The sequence below is a fragment of the Mytilus californianus genome, unplaced genomic scaffold (genome assembly GCF_021869535.1).
Source record: "Mytilus californianus isolate M0D057914Y unplaced genomic scaffold, xbMytCali1.0.p SCAF_15, whole genome shotgun sequence".
In the NCBI taxonomy this organism is placed as follows: domain Eukaryota; kingdom Metazoa; phylum Mollusca; class Bivalvia; order Mytilida; family Mytilidae; genus Mytilus; species Mytilus californianus.
The window spans coordinates 17,318,720-17,334,462 of record NW_026262637.1 but is presented as its reverse complement, the minus strand read 5'-3'; the positions used below and the strand labels follow the sequence as shown (position 1 = coordinate 17,334,462).

The 15,743-nt window shown below is 37.4% G+C and overlaps 1 protein-coding gene across 2 annotated transcripts in view; it reads right to left on the bottom strand.

The window, feature by feature from the left end:
• Nucleotides 1-15,743, bottom strand: part of LOC127725555 (uncharacterized) — an 80,513-nt gene that overhangs the window by 49,817 nt on the left and 14,953 nt on the right. For both annotated transcript variants that reach the window (XM_052232611.1, XM_052232612.1), the window contains one exon: nt 1,382-1,511. In XM_052232611.1, the coding sequence (XP_052088571.1) occupies nt 1,382-1,478 (97 nt within the window). In that variant the 5' untranslated portion in view covers nt 1,479-1,511. The remainder of the gene's footprint in view (nt 1-1,381; nt 1,512-15,743) is intronic.

Genomic DNA, 15,743 nt, shown 5'->3' with positions numbered 1-15,743 from the left:
CCGGTCTTAGTCTAAATCTGGCGATTTTTAGAGAAATTCGACCACAAAGTTTAACGTGAAAGCAACGTTTTTTTCATTTTTAAATATCTTTTATTGAAATCTGGGAATTTGACATATTTTTAACGGGGTGTAGGGTACTACCTTTGGTAGAACCCTACAGGTAGACAAATATAAGACGTTTTTAAACTAGAGACAGAGAAACTGAAATTGGTCGAATTTGGAGCGCAGTGTTGTGAGAGTTACATCATAAACGTTGTGACGTCAACGTGGGTCATTTGCATAGCTAGGTCAGTAGTACCATTCATTGACAATGTGGCTGCATAGTGATGCATTTGTTAAAATGAGTGCAAATAATCGATATAATAAGATAAAATCGTTAGTGGATTACGTATTCAATTATACAGACACCATGGAAAATCTACATAATTCGATATTTCATAAGGAACAACCATGGAACTAAGGAAACCGCGCGTGAAATTCCCCGATGTTATGGGTAGCAACGTCCGGGGATATGGGTTAGCAACACCCAGGGGCTATGGGTCGTGCGTTAACCAATCAAACTCCTAGAAATATACTAAGCCGGGGATAAAAATGTATGTCCCTCCTAAGGGGGACAACTAAAAAAAGGGATCTCTAATTAAATGGTCAAGAACGGGAATTTGTAAACAGACAATTCAAATACTGAAATAGTGTATTTCGGAACTATTGCGTATTATATATTCCATCTATAACATGTAACCCTATTGATTTTCGTCTTATCTTATTCTTAAAAATCCTCAATCATTGATTTATGTAAATAAATTATATAATCATATTGATTTTCGGATTATAAATCACTACATAAATAATGCAATTTTAAAATGATATCAGAGTAGAATAGAATATACTAGAATATAAAACATTATTTCATACTTTTATTCTATTTCCCAGAATGCATTTCGATTTCATGTGAGCCAGGTGAGCTAAAAATCCAAATAACTGTCAAAAATTAATATTACAAATATAAAGTTCATTCCTAAGTGGGTTTATTGCCAAATAATGATGGTTGTTTTTACTTTTTAAAACACTTGAATATAATACATTGTTTTGTAATAGACAAATTGAATGCAAAATTATTTAAAAAAAATGCTATCTAAAATTTATTTCATTGGTGGTTAAAATTTTGATGATTGTTTAGGAAAGCCACGTTTGATTAGGGGGACTGGGGAGGGGGCTTTTTTAAATATTGTTATCATGCATGGCAAGCAATTTTTGGTTCGTTTTTCATGAAAATGATTTCGTATTACGGTTTCCTTTCATAGAAATGATATGTGTAATATATTATATCTGCCTTCCTTTAAGCTTGTATCATCCATACTACTTCTTTATTAACTTATCATACCTGATGCATTTGTTCCAGATGTGTATATTTCCAATATCTCTGTTTTTAACTCCTCGTCTATGTCCCCACCAGATACATAAATTGTGTTACTCGCCATACCCTATTTATCGTATCCTAAAACAGCCTTGCACTGAAATTCATAAAAAATATTTTTACATTTTCATGTAAGCATTTACAAGATCTGCAAGGTCAACGTCTGTTTTGTCTGTTTGTGTTTATAATGTATATGACGTTTTTGCATAATAATTGGTTCCATTTCATAGATAGGTAATATATCTACAGTTCTAAGCACGTGATGTGGCTTTTTCAATCTTGATACCAATCAACAAGGATAAGTGGTGGCAATAACAGCCTATAGTTTCTCCTTTTGTGAAAACATGCTCGTTCATCTTTAATCGAAACTCGGTCCGCTAAATAGGAAAAACTGTAAAACTGTTTTTTTGTGAAATAAAACTAAAATTGTTTATAGAAAACTTCCCACATATGATTCATTTTGTTTGATGTACCATGGCTATACAAACTTTAAGTACTCCGGATCCAGAATACCCAAAATAAACATTTTACGAGGTCGATGTTTGCAATTTGCAGTACACTATATGTTTTGATTATGCAATACTTTGTACACTTTATATCAATTTACAGTACACAACTCTTTTTCAAAGTTGGATCTTGTACATAATATGAAAACATTATGTGAAAAAAATGTCAAGAGGGCGACAAATATCAAGACAACGTTTGATATTGTCTTAGAGTCTAATGCAATACTATGTACTTTTGCATTTTTTTTATTCTAATAACAAAATGTGTGGCTAAAGTAAATTTGGATATTGTATCGTTGCCATTTCAAAGCATACAAAGACATATATTAGTTACATTTAGAAAAAAAACCTTGCAAGTATGGGAAATAATTTCAGTATTTATAGTTTGTAAGATTTATAAACTTAATGATAACGACACAGTCGTTACCAGAATACATGTGCATTCCTGGGTCACTCGCTTATGCTATTGCATCTTGTCTTGAGAGGGATAAATCGTACTTTGTAAAAATCACTCTGATTTAAACAAAAATTATCTGAAACTGACATTATCAAGATGCTTGATTTCTTGGTTGACAGCAGATTTGTAATGTTTGGAAGACGTATTTTTCAACAAACAATCGGCGTTCCCATGGGAACCAATAGACATCCTGTCGATACTGTTTACTCGTATTTTGGCATTGAACGAGGTCAATTTGCAGCCATAAGTAGTGTTATTATTAACCAATGCTTAAAATTTTCTTCAAACAGTTGGAGTGTTATATTACTGTACTTATCACACGAGATTTTTTTCTTTTTGAATTTACGATAAAATGTTCGTGGATTTTTCTTTCGCAAGTTATCAAACATATTTCCTTGCTGGTTTTTATATTGTCTTTTAAGTTTATTTTCCATGCTTTTACATTTCTGTTTATCTAAATTAAGATTGATATGATTTTCATTGGAGTGACATTTATTAAAATTGGCTAGTGATTTCATGTACTTTTTATATGAATCCTACCATCATAGGTGAACCAAGGTTTGTCATTTCCGAATTTATACTTCTTTTTTCCATAAGTACAGCCACAAATTTTAACAATGTTCATTAAACTTATAACTTCACATTTAGTGTACTTTTCGTATATATATATATATCTGTTAAAAGTTATTCAAACTATTTACACCTTCATCGATGTCTTCTTCATTGTTGGCCGAATTAATAATACCAGAACGCACCCGCGACATCCGCGGGTCCGTGACTGATTCAAAGTATCTAATTATATGTAAGCCTTATTTTTTCCTGGATTTTTAGTATTCGTATATTGTCATCTGATAAAGTCATGCTGATTATAAGGTGCACAGTTTTCTCTGCTCTCAAAATCTTTCTGTTTGAACCCGTCGACCCGCAACTTGTTAATTATTGGTAATCCTGGTAATATTAATTATTTGGAAAACAAAAGGGCCTGGAATGGTGTAATTTTTATTCAGCACCATTGTCCTGTATTATTTATATATAAAGTTTAATTCTATGATTCGCCGCTTTTACGTCATGCCGGCTAACAAATTGGAAACTACCTAGTAACGCCGTATTTTTAGTCTGGATTTTTAGTATTCGTATTATCATCTTATAAAGTCATGCTGAATATAATAATACAAACGGAAACTACATGTGACAATTATTGAATTTAGTAGTGTCAAATTCTATTAAAAATGAAATGCACTTTCTTCTGGAATGCCCTCTTTACAATAACCTCAGGAGAGATATGACTGATTATATAAAAAAATACCCCAGTTTAGTTAATTTAAACAGAAATGATCTTTTTACATGGATCATGAGTAATGAAGATAGTAGTTTTTTATCTATTTTATGTGCATACCTTGATAAAGGCCTGCAACTTAGTAATCAGAAAATTAGTTAAACACTCTAATAGATAGCAAAAATATCTCCCCTTGACCACTGACCCTTTCCTCATGCATTTGAACTATTATTTTATGTTTCTTTAATCACTCTGTAATGTCTATGTCATGTTGTTATTAATGTTAATATGCTCTTAACGGGCCCTTTAATTTAGAAAAATAAAAAAAATATTGTATTGTATTGTTTTGTAATGACATTGTTCAGCCGTGTGTATAGCAAATTCCAAATACACCGTTTGGTGGTGCGCCTGACAGAGGCGGAACATACAGATTAGGTAATAGGTATCAGGTGATATATATAATTGGTATCGATATCGGATTCGACCCGGAACTTGTTAATTATTGGTCATATTAATTAAGTGGAAAACAAAAGGGCCTGGAATGGTGTAATTTTTAATCAACACCATTGTCCTATATTAGTTATATATAAAGTTGAATTCTTTGATACGTCGTTTTTACCCCATGACGGCTAACAAATTGGACCTCGTTATTTTAGTATTATAGATAAGCAAGTCGTCGAACTTCTGTGTATTCTCCAATAAGTCGTTCATGACGTCATCTTTAAACCCTTCATCCCACCTAACATTAACTAGTGTCAAGCTATCCAGCAATTCTCATCCTGCAATTCTCTTTATAAAAAGCTATCCTGCAATTCGTCATCCTGCAATTGCGTTAGGGCGACAATTTTATTTTTCTTTAAAACCATAGTTTTTGACTTTTTTGTTCGAAAACAAGATTTATATAGAAAATCAAAGATTTTTATATCCCATAACAAAATTCTAACTTTAGTTTGAAGATTTCTAACTCATATTTACGGTTTTGTAATTACCATTTACAATAAATAAAATCATGATGACGATTCAAACAAAGTATTATCTGTTAAGTCCAGGATGTGATTCGTATTTACGCATGTTTTATCCACATTTGCAATTTTCAAAAACTCATATTAACGACTAAAAATGTAGAATTTGATATAAAATAAATTTTTTCATGGTAAACCGACAATACAACTTCTATTTGAAACTTCATAACTCACGTTTCCGACCCATTGCCTCGACAGTTCTGTGGCTAGGGATTATAGAGACTGCCCTAAAAAATAGCTATTGGATAGAAAAACAGCGGGAGGGTAAAGAATTTCTGGGGTAAGCATTCTTAAAGGCCGAAAATGTCGTCCGAAACATGGAAATAAAGCCGAATTCGATAAAATACGCATTGGGGAAACCCACTTTCCGACCCATTGTCTCTGTAGTTCTTTATGGCTAGGGATTATAAACGCTGCCCTAACGTATAGCTATTGGATAGAACTACAACGTGAGGGTAAAGAATTTCTGGGGTAAGCATTCTTAAAGACCGAAAATTTCGTCCGTAACACGAAAAAAAAAGTCAAATTTGATAAAATACGCATTTGGGGTCATCCACTTTCAAACTCATTGCCTTGGCAGTTCTGTATGGCTAGGGATTATAGATTCTGCTCTAATAAATAGCTATTTGATAGTACTACAGCGGGAGGGTAAAGAATTTCTGGGGTAAGCATTCTGAAAGGCCGAAAATGTTGTCCGAAACATGGAAATAAAGCCAAATTCGATTAAATACGGATTGGGGAAACCCACTTTCCGACCCATTGTCTCTGTAGTTCTATATGGCTAGGGATTATAAACGCTGTCCTAACGTAAAGCTATTGGATAGTACTACAATGTAAGGGAATGAATGTCTGGGGTAAGCATTTTTAAAGACCGAAAATTTCGTCCGTAACACGAAAAAAAAAGTCAAATTTGATAAAATACGCATTGGGGGTCATCCACTTTTAAACTCATTGCCTTGGCAGTTCTGAATGGCTAGGGATTATAGATTCTGCTCTTATAAATAGCTATTTGGTAGTTCTACAGCGGGAGGGTAAAGAATTTCTGGGGTAAGCATTCGTTAAGGCCGAAAATGTCGTCCGAAACATGGAAATAAAGCCAAATTCGATAAAATACGCATTGGGGAAACCCACTTTCCGACCCATTGTCTCTGTAGTTCTTTATGGCTAGGGATTATAAACGCTACCCTAACGTACAGCCATTGGATAGTAATACAACGTGAGGGTAAAGAATTTCTGCGGTAAGCATTCTTAAAGACCGAAAATTTCGCCCGTAACACGAAAAAAAAAAGTCAAATTTGATAAAATACGCATTGGGGGGTCATCCACTTTCCAACTCATTGCCTTGGCAGTTCTGCATGGCTAGGCATTATAGATTCTGCTCTAATAAATAGCTATTTGATAGTACTACAGCGGGAGGGTAAAGAATTTTCTGGGGTAAGCATTCTTAAAGGTCGAAAATGTCGTCCGAAACATGGAAATAAAGCCAAATTCGATTAAATACGCATTGGGGAAACCCACTTTCCAACCCATTGTCTCTGTAGTTCTTTATGGCTAGGGATTATAAACACTGCCTAACGTATAGCTAATGGATAGTACTACAACGTGAGGGTAAAGAATTTCTGGGGTAAGCATTCTTAAAGACCTAAAATTTCGCCCGTAACACGAAAAAAAAAATTAAAATTGACAAAAATACGCATTGGGGGTCATCCACTTTCCAACTCAATGCCTTGGCAGTTCTGCATGGCTAGGGATTATAGATTCTGCTCTTATAAATATCTATTTGATAGTACTACAGCGGGAGGGTGATAGTACTACAGCGGGAGGGTAAAGAATTTCTGGGGTTAACATTCTTAAAGACCGAAAATGTCGTCCGAAACATGGAAATAAAGCCAAATTCGATAAAATACGCATTGGGGAAACTCACTTTCCGACCCATTGTCTCTGTAGTTCTTTATTGCTAGGGATTATAAACCTGCCCTAAAGTATAGCTATTGGGTAGTACTACAACGTAAGGGTAAAGAATTTCTGGGGTAAGCATTCTTAAAGACCGAAAATTTCGTCCGAAACATGGAAATAAAGCCAAATTCGATAAAATACGCATTGGGGAAACCCACTTTCCGACCCATTGTCTCGGTAGTTCTTTATGGCTAGGGATTATAAACGCTGCCCTAACGTATAGCTATTGGATAGTACTACAACGTGAGGGTAAAGAATTTCTGGGGTAAGCATTCTTAAAGACCGAAAATGTCGTCCGAAACATGGAAATAAAGCCAAATTCGATAAAATACGCATTGGGGAAACCCACTTTCCGACCCATTGTCTCTGTAGTTCTTTATGGCTAGGGATTATAAACGCTGCCATAAAGTATAGATATTGGATAGTACTACAAAGTGAGGGTAAAGAATTTCTGGGGTAAGCATTTTATAGACCGAAATTTTCGTCCGTAACACGAAAAAAAAGTCAAATTTGATAAAATACGCATTGGGGGTCATCCACTTTCCAACTCATTGTCTTGGCAGTTCTGCATGGCTAGGAATTATAGATTCTGCTCTAATAAATAGCTATTTGATAGTACTACAGCGGGAGGGTAAAGAAATTCTGGGGTAAGCATTCTTAAAGGCCGAAAATGTCGTCCGAAACATGGAAATAAAGCCAAATTCGATAAAATACGCATTGGGGAAACCCACTTTCCGACCCATTGTCTCTGTAGTTCTTTATGGCTAGGGATTATAAACGCTGCCCTAATTAGTGACCATAATTTACTCATAGAAAAGGGTAGATATGTGAAAATACATCGAGACCAAAGAACATGTCTAACTTGTAAAACCTTAGAGGACGAAAACCAATTTCTCCTCTACTGTCAAATTAATAATTTATTACGTATAAAACTTTTTCAGGACATCGCAATAAATAATCCTATATTTCCGAATCTGTTTGATACTGAAAAACTAGTAGTCCTGTTAGATCCTTCGAATACAAACCAAGTGAAAAAACAGGTTCCTTTATAAAACAGTCTTTAGGTCTGAGGACAAGGACTCTTAGTTAATTTTGCGTGTTATATATATATATATATATGTGTGTGTTCAACTCAGTTATTTTTTGTTGTTGTTATTTTTTGTTTTATGTCACAAGTATCATTTTACTTATATGACAATAAAAAATTATCATTATTTATATTTCAAAGAATCGAATGCTCGCATCTTAGGATGTTTACGCCAAAAAATCTATTACTAGTATATCTAAATCTAGTGTTATCTAATAACTTTTTCACGATATTCATTTTGACAGTCATACTGTGAAATGGCCGTCCATACTCTCGGCATCCTGTAAAGTAGTTCCTAACAAATAACAATATGTCTATGTTAAATGAGTTACTGATATTATCTGTATTATAGCAGATGTCTTGTGAAACAAAACTGAAAGAGTGTACTACGCATTTTTCGTGCAAGTGGCTTGCGCTTGAATATAATAAGATGGTGGGTTTATTTTTTGTAATCAATGTATGGCAAGCAAACAAAACATAAAACTAATTTAACCTATGGCGTACTATCACGTTGTAGTTGAACCCAATGCGTATTTTATCCCTAGCCATAAAGAACTACCGAGACAATGGGTCGTAAAGTGGGTGCCCCCAATGCGTATTTTATCGAATTTGGCTTTATTTCCATGTTTCGTACGAAATTTTCGGCCTTTAGGAATGCTTACCCCAGAAATTCTTTGCCCTCTCGGCGTAGAACTATCCAATAGCTATTTATTAAAGCAAAGTCTATAATCCCTAGCCATAAAGAACTGCCGAGGCAATGGGTTTGAACAAGTGGGTGACCCCAATGCGGATTTTATCAAATTTGACTTTTTTTCCGTGATACGGGCGAAATTTTCGACCTTTAAGAATGCTTACCCCAGAAATTCTTTACCCTCACGTTGTAGTACTATCCAATAGCTATTCATTAGGACAGCGTCTATAATCCCTAGCCATAAAGAACTACCGAGACAATGGGTCGTAAAGTGGGTGCCCCCAATGCGTATTTTATCGAATTTGGCTTTATTTCCATGTTTCGTACGAAATTTTCGGCCTTTAGGAATGCTTACCCCAGAAATTCTTTGCCCTCTCGGCGTAGAACTATCCAATAGCTATTTATTAAAGCAAAGTCTATAATCCCTAGCCATAAAGAACTGCCGAGGCAATGGGTTTGAACAAGTGGGTGACCCCAATGCGGATTTTATCAAATTTGACTTTTTTTCCGTGATACGGGCGAAATTTTCGACCTTTAAGAATGCTTACCCCAGAAATTCTTTACCCTCACGTTGTAGTACTATCCAATAGCTATTCATTAGGACAGCGTCTATAATCCCTAGCCATAAAGAACTACCGAGACAATGGGTCGTAAAGTGGGTGCCCCCAATGCGTATTTTATCGAATTTGGCTTTATTTCCATGTTTCGTACGAAATTTTCGGCCTTTAGGAATGCTTACCCCAGAAATTCTTTGCCCTCTCGGCGTAGAACTATCCAATAGCTATTTATTAAAGCAAAGTCTATAATCCCTAGCCATAAAGAACTGCCGAGGCAATGGGTTTGAACAAGTGGGTGACCCCAATGCGGATTTTATCAAATTTGACTTTTTTTCCGTGATACGGGCGAAATTTTCGACCTTTAAGAATGCTTACCCCAGAAATTCTTTACCCTCACGTTGTAGTACTATCCAATAGCTATTCATTAGGACAGCGTCTATAATCCCTAGCCATAAAGAACTACCGAGACAATGGGTCGTAAAGTGGGTGCCCCCAATGCGTATTTTATCGAATTTGGCTTTATTTCCATGTTTCGTACGAAATTTTCGGCCTTTAGGAATGCTTACCCCAGAAATTCTTTGCCCTCTCGGCGTAGAACTATCCAATAGCTATTTATTAAAGCAAAGTCTATAATCCCTAGCCATAAAGAACTGCCGAGGCAATGGGTTTGAACAAGTGGGTGACCCCAATGCGGATTTTATCAAATTTGACTTTTTTTCCGTGATACGGGCGAAATTTTCGACCTTTAAGAATGCTTACCCCAGAAATTCTTTACCCTCACGTTGTAGTACTATCCAATAGCTATTCATTAGGACAGCGTCTATAATCCCTAGCCATAAAGAACTACCGAGACAATGGGTCGTAAAGTGGGTGCCCCCAATGCGTATTTTATCGAATTTGGCTTTATTTCCATGTTTCGTACGAAATTTTCGGCCTTTAGGAATGCTTACCCCAGAAATTCTTTGCCCTCTCGGCGTAGAACTATCCAATAGCTATTTATTAAAGCAAAGTCTATAATCCCTAGCCATAAAGAACTGCCGAGGCAATGGGTTTGAACAAGTGGGTGACCCCAATGCGGATTTTATCAAATTTGACTTTTTTTCCGTGATACGGGCGAAATTTTCGACCTTTAAGAATGCTTACCCCAGAAATTCTTTACCCTCACGTTGTAGTACTATCCAATAGCTATTCATTAGGACAGCGTCTATAATCCCTAGCCATAAAGAACTACCGAGACAATGGGTCGTAAAGTGGGTGCCCCCAATGCGTATTTTATCGAATTTGGCTTTATTTCCATGTTTCGTACGAAATTTTCGGCCTTTAGGAATGCTTACCCCAGAAATTCTTTGCCCTCTCGGCGTAGAACTATCCAATAGCTATTTATTAAAGCAAAGTCTATAATCCCTAGCCATAAAGAACTGCCGAGGCAATGGGTTTGAACAAGTGGGTGACCCCAATGCGGATTTTATCAAATTTGACTTTTTTTCCGTGATACGGGCGAAATTTTCGACCTTTAAGAATGCTTACCCCAGAAATTCTTTACCCTCACGTTGTAGTACTATCCAATAGCTATTCATTAGGACAGCGTCTATAATCCCTAGCCATAAAGAACTACCGAGACAATGGGTCGTAAAGTGGGTGCCCCCAATGCGTATTTTATCGAATTTGGCTTTATTTCCATGTTTCGTACGAAATTTTCGGCCTTTAGGAATGCTTACCCCAGAAATTCTTTGCCCTCTCGGCGTAGAACTATCCAATAGCTATTTATTAAAGCAAAGTCTATAATCCCTAGCCATAAAGAACTGCCGAGGCAATGGGTTTGAACAAGTGGGTGACCCCAATGCGGATTTTATCAAATTTGACTTTTTTTCCGTGATACGGGCGAAATTTTCGACCTTTAAGAATGCTTACCCCAGAAATTCTTTACCCTCACGTTGTAGTACTATCCAATAGCTATTCATTAGGACAGCGTCTATAATCCCTAGCCATAAAGAACTACCGAGACAATGGGTCGTAAAGTGGGTGCCCCCAATGCGTATTTTATCGAATTTGGCTTTATTTCCATGTTTCGTACGAAATTTTCGGCCTTTAGGAATGCTTACCCCAGAAATTCTTTGCCCTCTCGGCGTAGAACTATCCAATAGCTATTTATTAAAGCAAAGTCTATAATCCCTAGCCATAAAGAACTGCCGAGGCAATGGGTTTGAACAAGTGGGTGACCCCAATGCGGATTTTATCAAATTTGACTTTTTTTCCGTGATACGGGCGAAATTTTCGACCTTTAAGAATGCTTACCCCAGAAATTCTTTACCCTCACGTTGTAGTACTATCCAATAGCTATTCATTAGGACAGCGTCTATAATCCCTAGCCATAAAGAACTACCGAGACAATGGGTCGTAAAGTGGGTGCCCCCAATGCGTATTTTATCGAATTTGGCTTTATTTCCATGTTTCGTACGAAATTTTCGGCCTTTAGGAATGCTTACCCCAGAAATTCTTTGCCCTCTCGGCGTAGAACTATCCAATAGCTATTTATTAAAGCAAAGTCTATAATCCCTAGCCATAAAGAACTGCCGAGGCAATGGGTTTGAACAAGTGGGTGACCCCAATGCGGATTTTATCAAATTTGACTTTTTTTCCGTGATACGGGCGAAATTTTCGACCTTTAAGAATGCTTACCCCAGAAATTCTTTACCCTCACGTTGTAGTACTATCCAATAGCTATTCATTAGGACAGCGTCTATAATCCCTAGCCATAAAGAACTACCGAGACAATGGGTCGTAAAGTGGGTGCCCCCAATGCGTATTTTATCGAATTTGGCTTTATTTCCATGTTTCGTACGAAATTTTCGGCCTTTAGGAATGCTTACCCCAGAAATTCTTTGCCCTCTCGGCGTAGAACTATCCAATAGCTATTTATTAAAGCAAAGTCTATAATCCCTAGCCATAAAGAACTGCCGAGGCAATGGGTTTGAACAAGTGGGTGACCCCAATGCGGATTTTATCAAATTTGACTTTTTTTCCGTGATACGGGCGAAATTTTCGACCTTTAAGAATGCTTACCCCAGAAATTCTTTACCCTCACGTTGTAGTACTATCCAATAGCTATTCATTAGGACAGCGTCTATAATCCCTAGCCATAAAGAACTACCGAGACAATGGGTCGTAAAGTGGGTGCCCCCAATGCGTATTTTATCGAATTTGGCTTTATTTCCATGTTTCGTACGAAATTTTCGGCCTTTAGGAATGCTTACCCCAGAAATTCTTTGCCCTCTCGGCGTAGAACTATCCAATAGCTATTTATTAAAGCAAAGTCTATAATCCCTAGCCATAAAGAACTGCCGAGGCAATGGGTTTGAACAAGTGGGTGACCCCAATGCGGATTTTATCAAATTTGACTTTTTTTCCGTGATACGGGCGAAATTTTCGACCTTTAAGAATGCTTACCCCAGAAATTCTTTACCCTCACGTTGTAGTACTATCCAATAGCTATTCATTAGGACAGCGTCTATAATCCCTAGCCATAAAGAACTACCGAGACAATGGGTCGTAAAGTGGGTGCCCCCAATGCGTATTTTATCGAATTTGGCTTTATTTCCATGTTTCGTACGAAATTTTCGGCCTTTAGGAATGCTTACCCCAGAAATTCTTTGCCCTCTCGGCGTAGAACTATCCAATAGCTATTTATTAAAGCAAAGTCTATAATCCCTAGCCATAAAGAACTGCCGAGGCAATGGGTTTGAACAAGTGGGTGACCCCAATGCGGATTTTATCAAATTTGACTTTTTTTCCGTGATACGGGCGAAATTTTCGACCTTTAAGAATGCTTACCCCAGAAATTCTTTACCCTCACGTTGTAGTACTATCCAATAGCTATTCATTAGGACAGCGTCTATAATCCCTAGCCATAAAGAACTACCGAGACAATGGGTCGTAAAGTGGGTGCCCCCAATGCGTATTTTATCGAATTTGGCTTTATTTCCATGTTTCGTACGAAATTTTCGGCCTTTAGGAATGCTTACCCCAGAAATTCTTTGCCCTCTCGGCGTAGAACTATCCAATAGCTATTTATTAAAGCAAAGTCTATAATCCCTAGCCATAAAGAACTGCCGAGGCAATGGGTTTGAACAAGTGGGTGACCCCAATGCGGATTTTATCAAATTTGACTTTTTTTCCGTGATACGGGCGAAATTTTCGACCTTTAAGAATGCTTACCCCAGAAATTCTTTACCCTCACGTTGTAGTACTATCCAATAGCTATTCATTAGGACAGCGTCTATAATCCCTAGCCATAAAGAACTACCGAGACAATGGGTCGTAAAGTGGGTGCCCCCAATGCGTATTTTATCGAATTTGGCTTTATTTCCATGTTTCGTACGAAATTTTCGGCCTTTAGGAATGCTTACCCCAGAAATTCTTTGCCCTCTCGGCGTAGAACTATCCAATAGCTATTTATTAAAGCAAAGTCTATAATCCCTAGCCATAAAGAACTGCCGAGGCAATGGGTTTGAACAAGTGGGTGACCCCAATGCGGATTTTATCAAATTTGACTTTTTTTCCGTGATACGGGCGAAATTTTCGACCTTTAAGAATGCTTACCCCAGAAATTCTTTACCCTCACGTTGTAGTACTATCCAATAGCTATTCATTAGGACAGCGTCTATAATCCCTAGCCATAAAGAACTACCGAGACAATGGGTCGTAAAGTGGGTGCCCCCAATGCGTATTTTATCGAATTTGGCTTTATTTCCATGTTTCGTACGAAATTTTCGGCCTTTAGGAATGCTTACCCCAGAAATTCTTTGCCCTCTCGGCGTAGAACTATCCAATAGCTATTTATTAAAGCAAAGTCTATAATCCCTAGCCATAAAGAACTGCCGAGGCAATGGGTTTGAACAAGTGGGTGACCCCAATGCGGATTTTATCAAATTTGACTTTTTTTCCGTGATACGGGCGAAATTTTCGACCTTTAAGAATGCTTACCCCAGAAATTCTTTACCCTCACGTTGTAGTACTATCCAATAGCTATTCATTAGGACAGCGTCTATAATCCCTAGCCATAAAGAACTACCGAGACAATGGGTCGTAAAGTGGGTGCCCCCAATGCGTATTTTATCGAATTTGGCTTTATTTCCATGTTTCGTACGAAATTTTCGGCCTTTAGGAATGCTTACCCCAGAAATTCTTTGCCCTCTCGGCGTAGAACTATCCAATAGCTATTTATTAAAGCAAAGTCTATAATCCCTAGCCATAAAGAACTGCCGAGGCAATGGGTTTGAACAAGTGGGTGACCCCAATGCGGATTTTATCAAATTTGACTTTTTTTCCGTGATACGGGCGAAATTTTCGACCTTTAAGAATGCTTACCCCAGAAATTCTTTACCCTCACGTTGTAGTACTATCCAATAGCTATTCATTAGGACAGCGTCTATAATCCCTAGCCATAAAGAACTACCGAGACAATGGGTCGTAAAGTGGGTGCCCCCAATGCGTATTTTATCGAATTTGGCTTTATTTCCATGTTTCGTACGAAATTTTCGGCCTTTAGGAATGCTTACCCCAGAAATTCTTTGCCCTCTCGGCGTAGAACTATCCAATAGCTATTTATTAAAGCAAAGTCTATAATCCATAGCCATAAAGAACTGCCGAGGCAATGGGTTTGAACAAGTGGGTGACCCCAATGCGGATTTTATCAAATTTGACTTTTTTTCCGTGATACGGGCGAAATTTTCGACCTTTAAGAATGCTTACCCCAGAAATTCTTTACCCTCACGTTGTAGTACTATCCAATAGCTATTCATTAGGACAGCGTCTATAATCCCTAGCCATAAAGAACTACCGAGACAATGGGTCGTAAAGTGGGTGCCCCCAATGCGTATTTTATCGAATTTGGCTTTATTTCCATGTTTCGTACGAAATTTTCGGCCTTTAGGAATGCTTACCCCAGAAATTCTTTGCCCTCTCGGCGTAGAACTATCCAATAGCTATTTATTAAAGCAAAGTCTATAATCCCTAGCCATAAAGAACTGCCGAGGCAATGGGTTTGAACAAGTGGGTGACCCCAATGCGGATTTTATCAAATTTGACTTTTTTTCCGTGATACGGGCGAAATTTTCGACCTTTAAGAATGCTTACCCCAGAAATTCTTTACCCTCACGTTGTAGTACTATCCAATAGCTATTCATTAGGACAGCGTCTATAATCCCTAGCCATAAAGAACTACCGAGACAATGGGTCGTAAAGTGGGTGCCCCCAATGCGTATTTTATCGAATTTGGCTTTATTTCCATGTTTCGTACGAAATTTTCGGCCTTTAGGAATGCTTACCCCAGAAATTCTTTGCCCTCTCGGCGTAGAACTATCCAATAGCTATTTATTAAAGCAAAGTCTATAATCCCTAGCCATAAAGAACTGCCGAGGCAATGGGTTTGAACAAGTGGGTGACCCCAATGCGGATTTTATCAAATTTGACTTTTTTTCCGTGATACGGGCGAAATTTTCGACCTTTAAGAATGCTTACCCCAGAAATTCTTTACCCTCACGTTGTAGTACTATCCAATAGCTATTCATTAGGACAGCGTCTATAATCCCTAGCCATAAAGAACTACCGAGACAATGGGTCGTAAAGTGGGTGCCCCCAATGCGTATTTTATCGAATTTGGCTTTATTTCCATGTTTCGTACGAAATTTTCGGCCTTTAGGAATGCTTACCCCAGAAATTCTTTGCCCTCTCGGCGTAGAACTATCCAATAGCTATTTATTAAAGCAAAGTCTATAA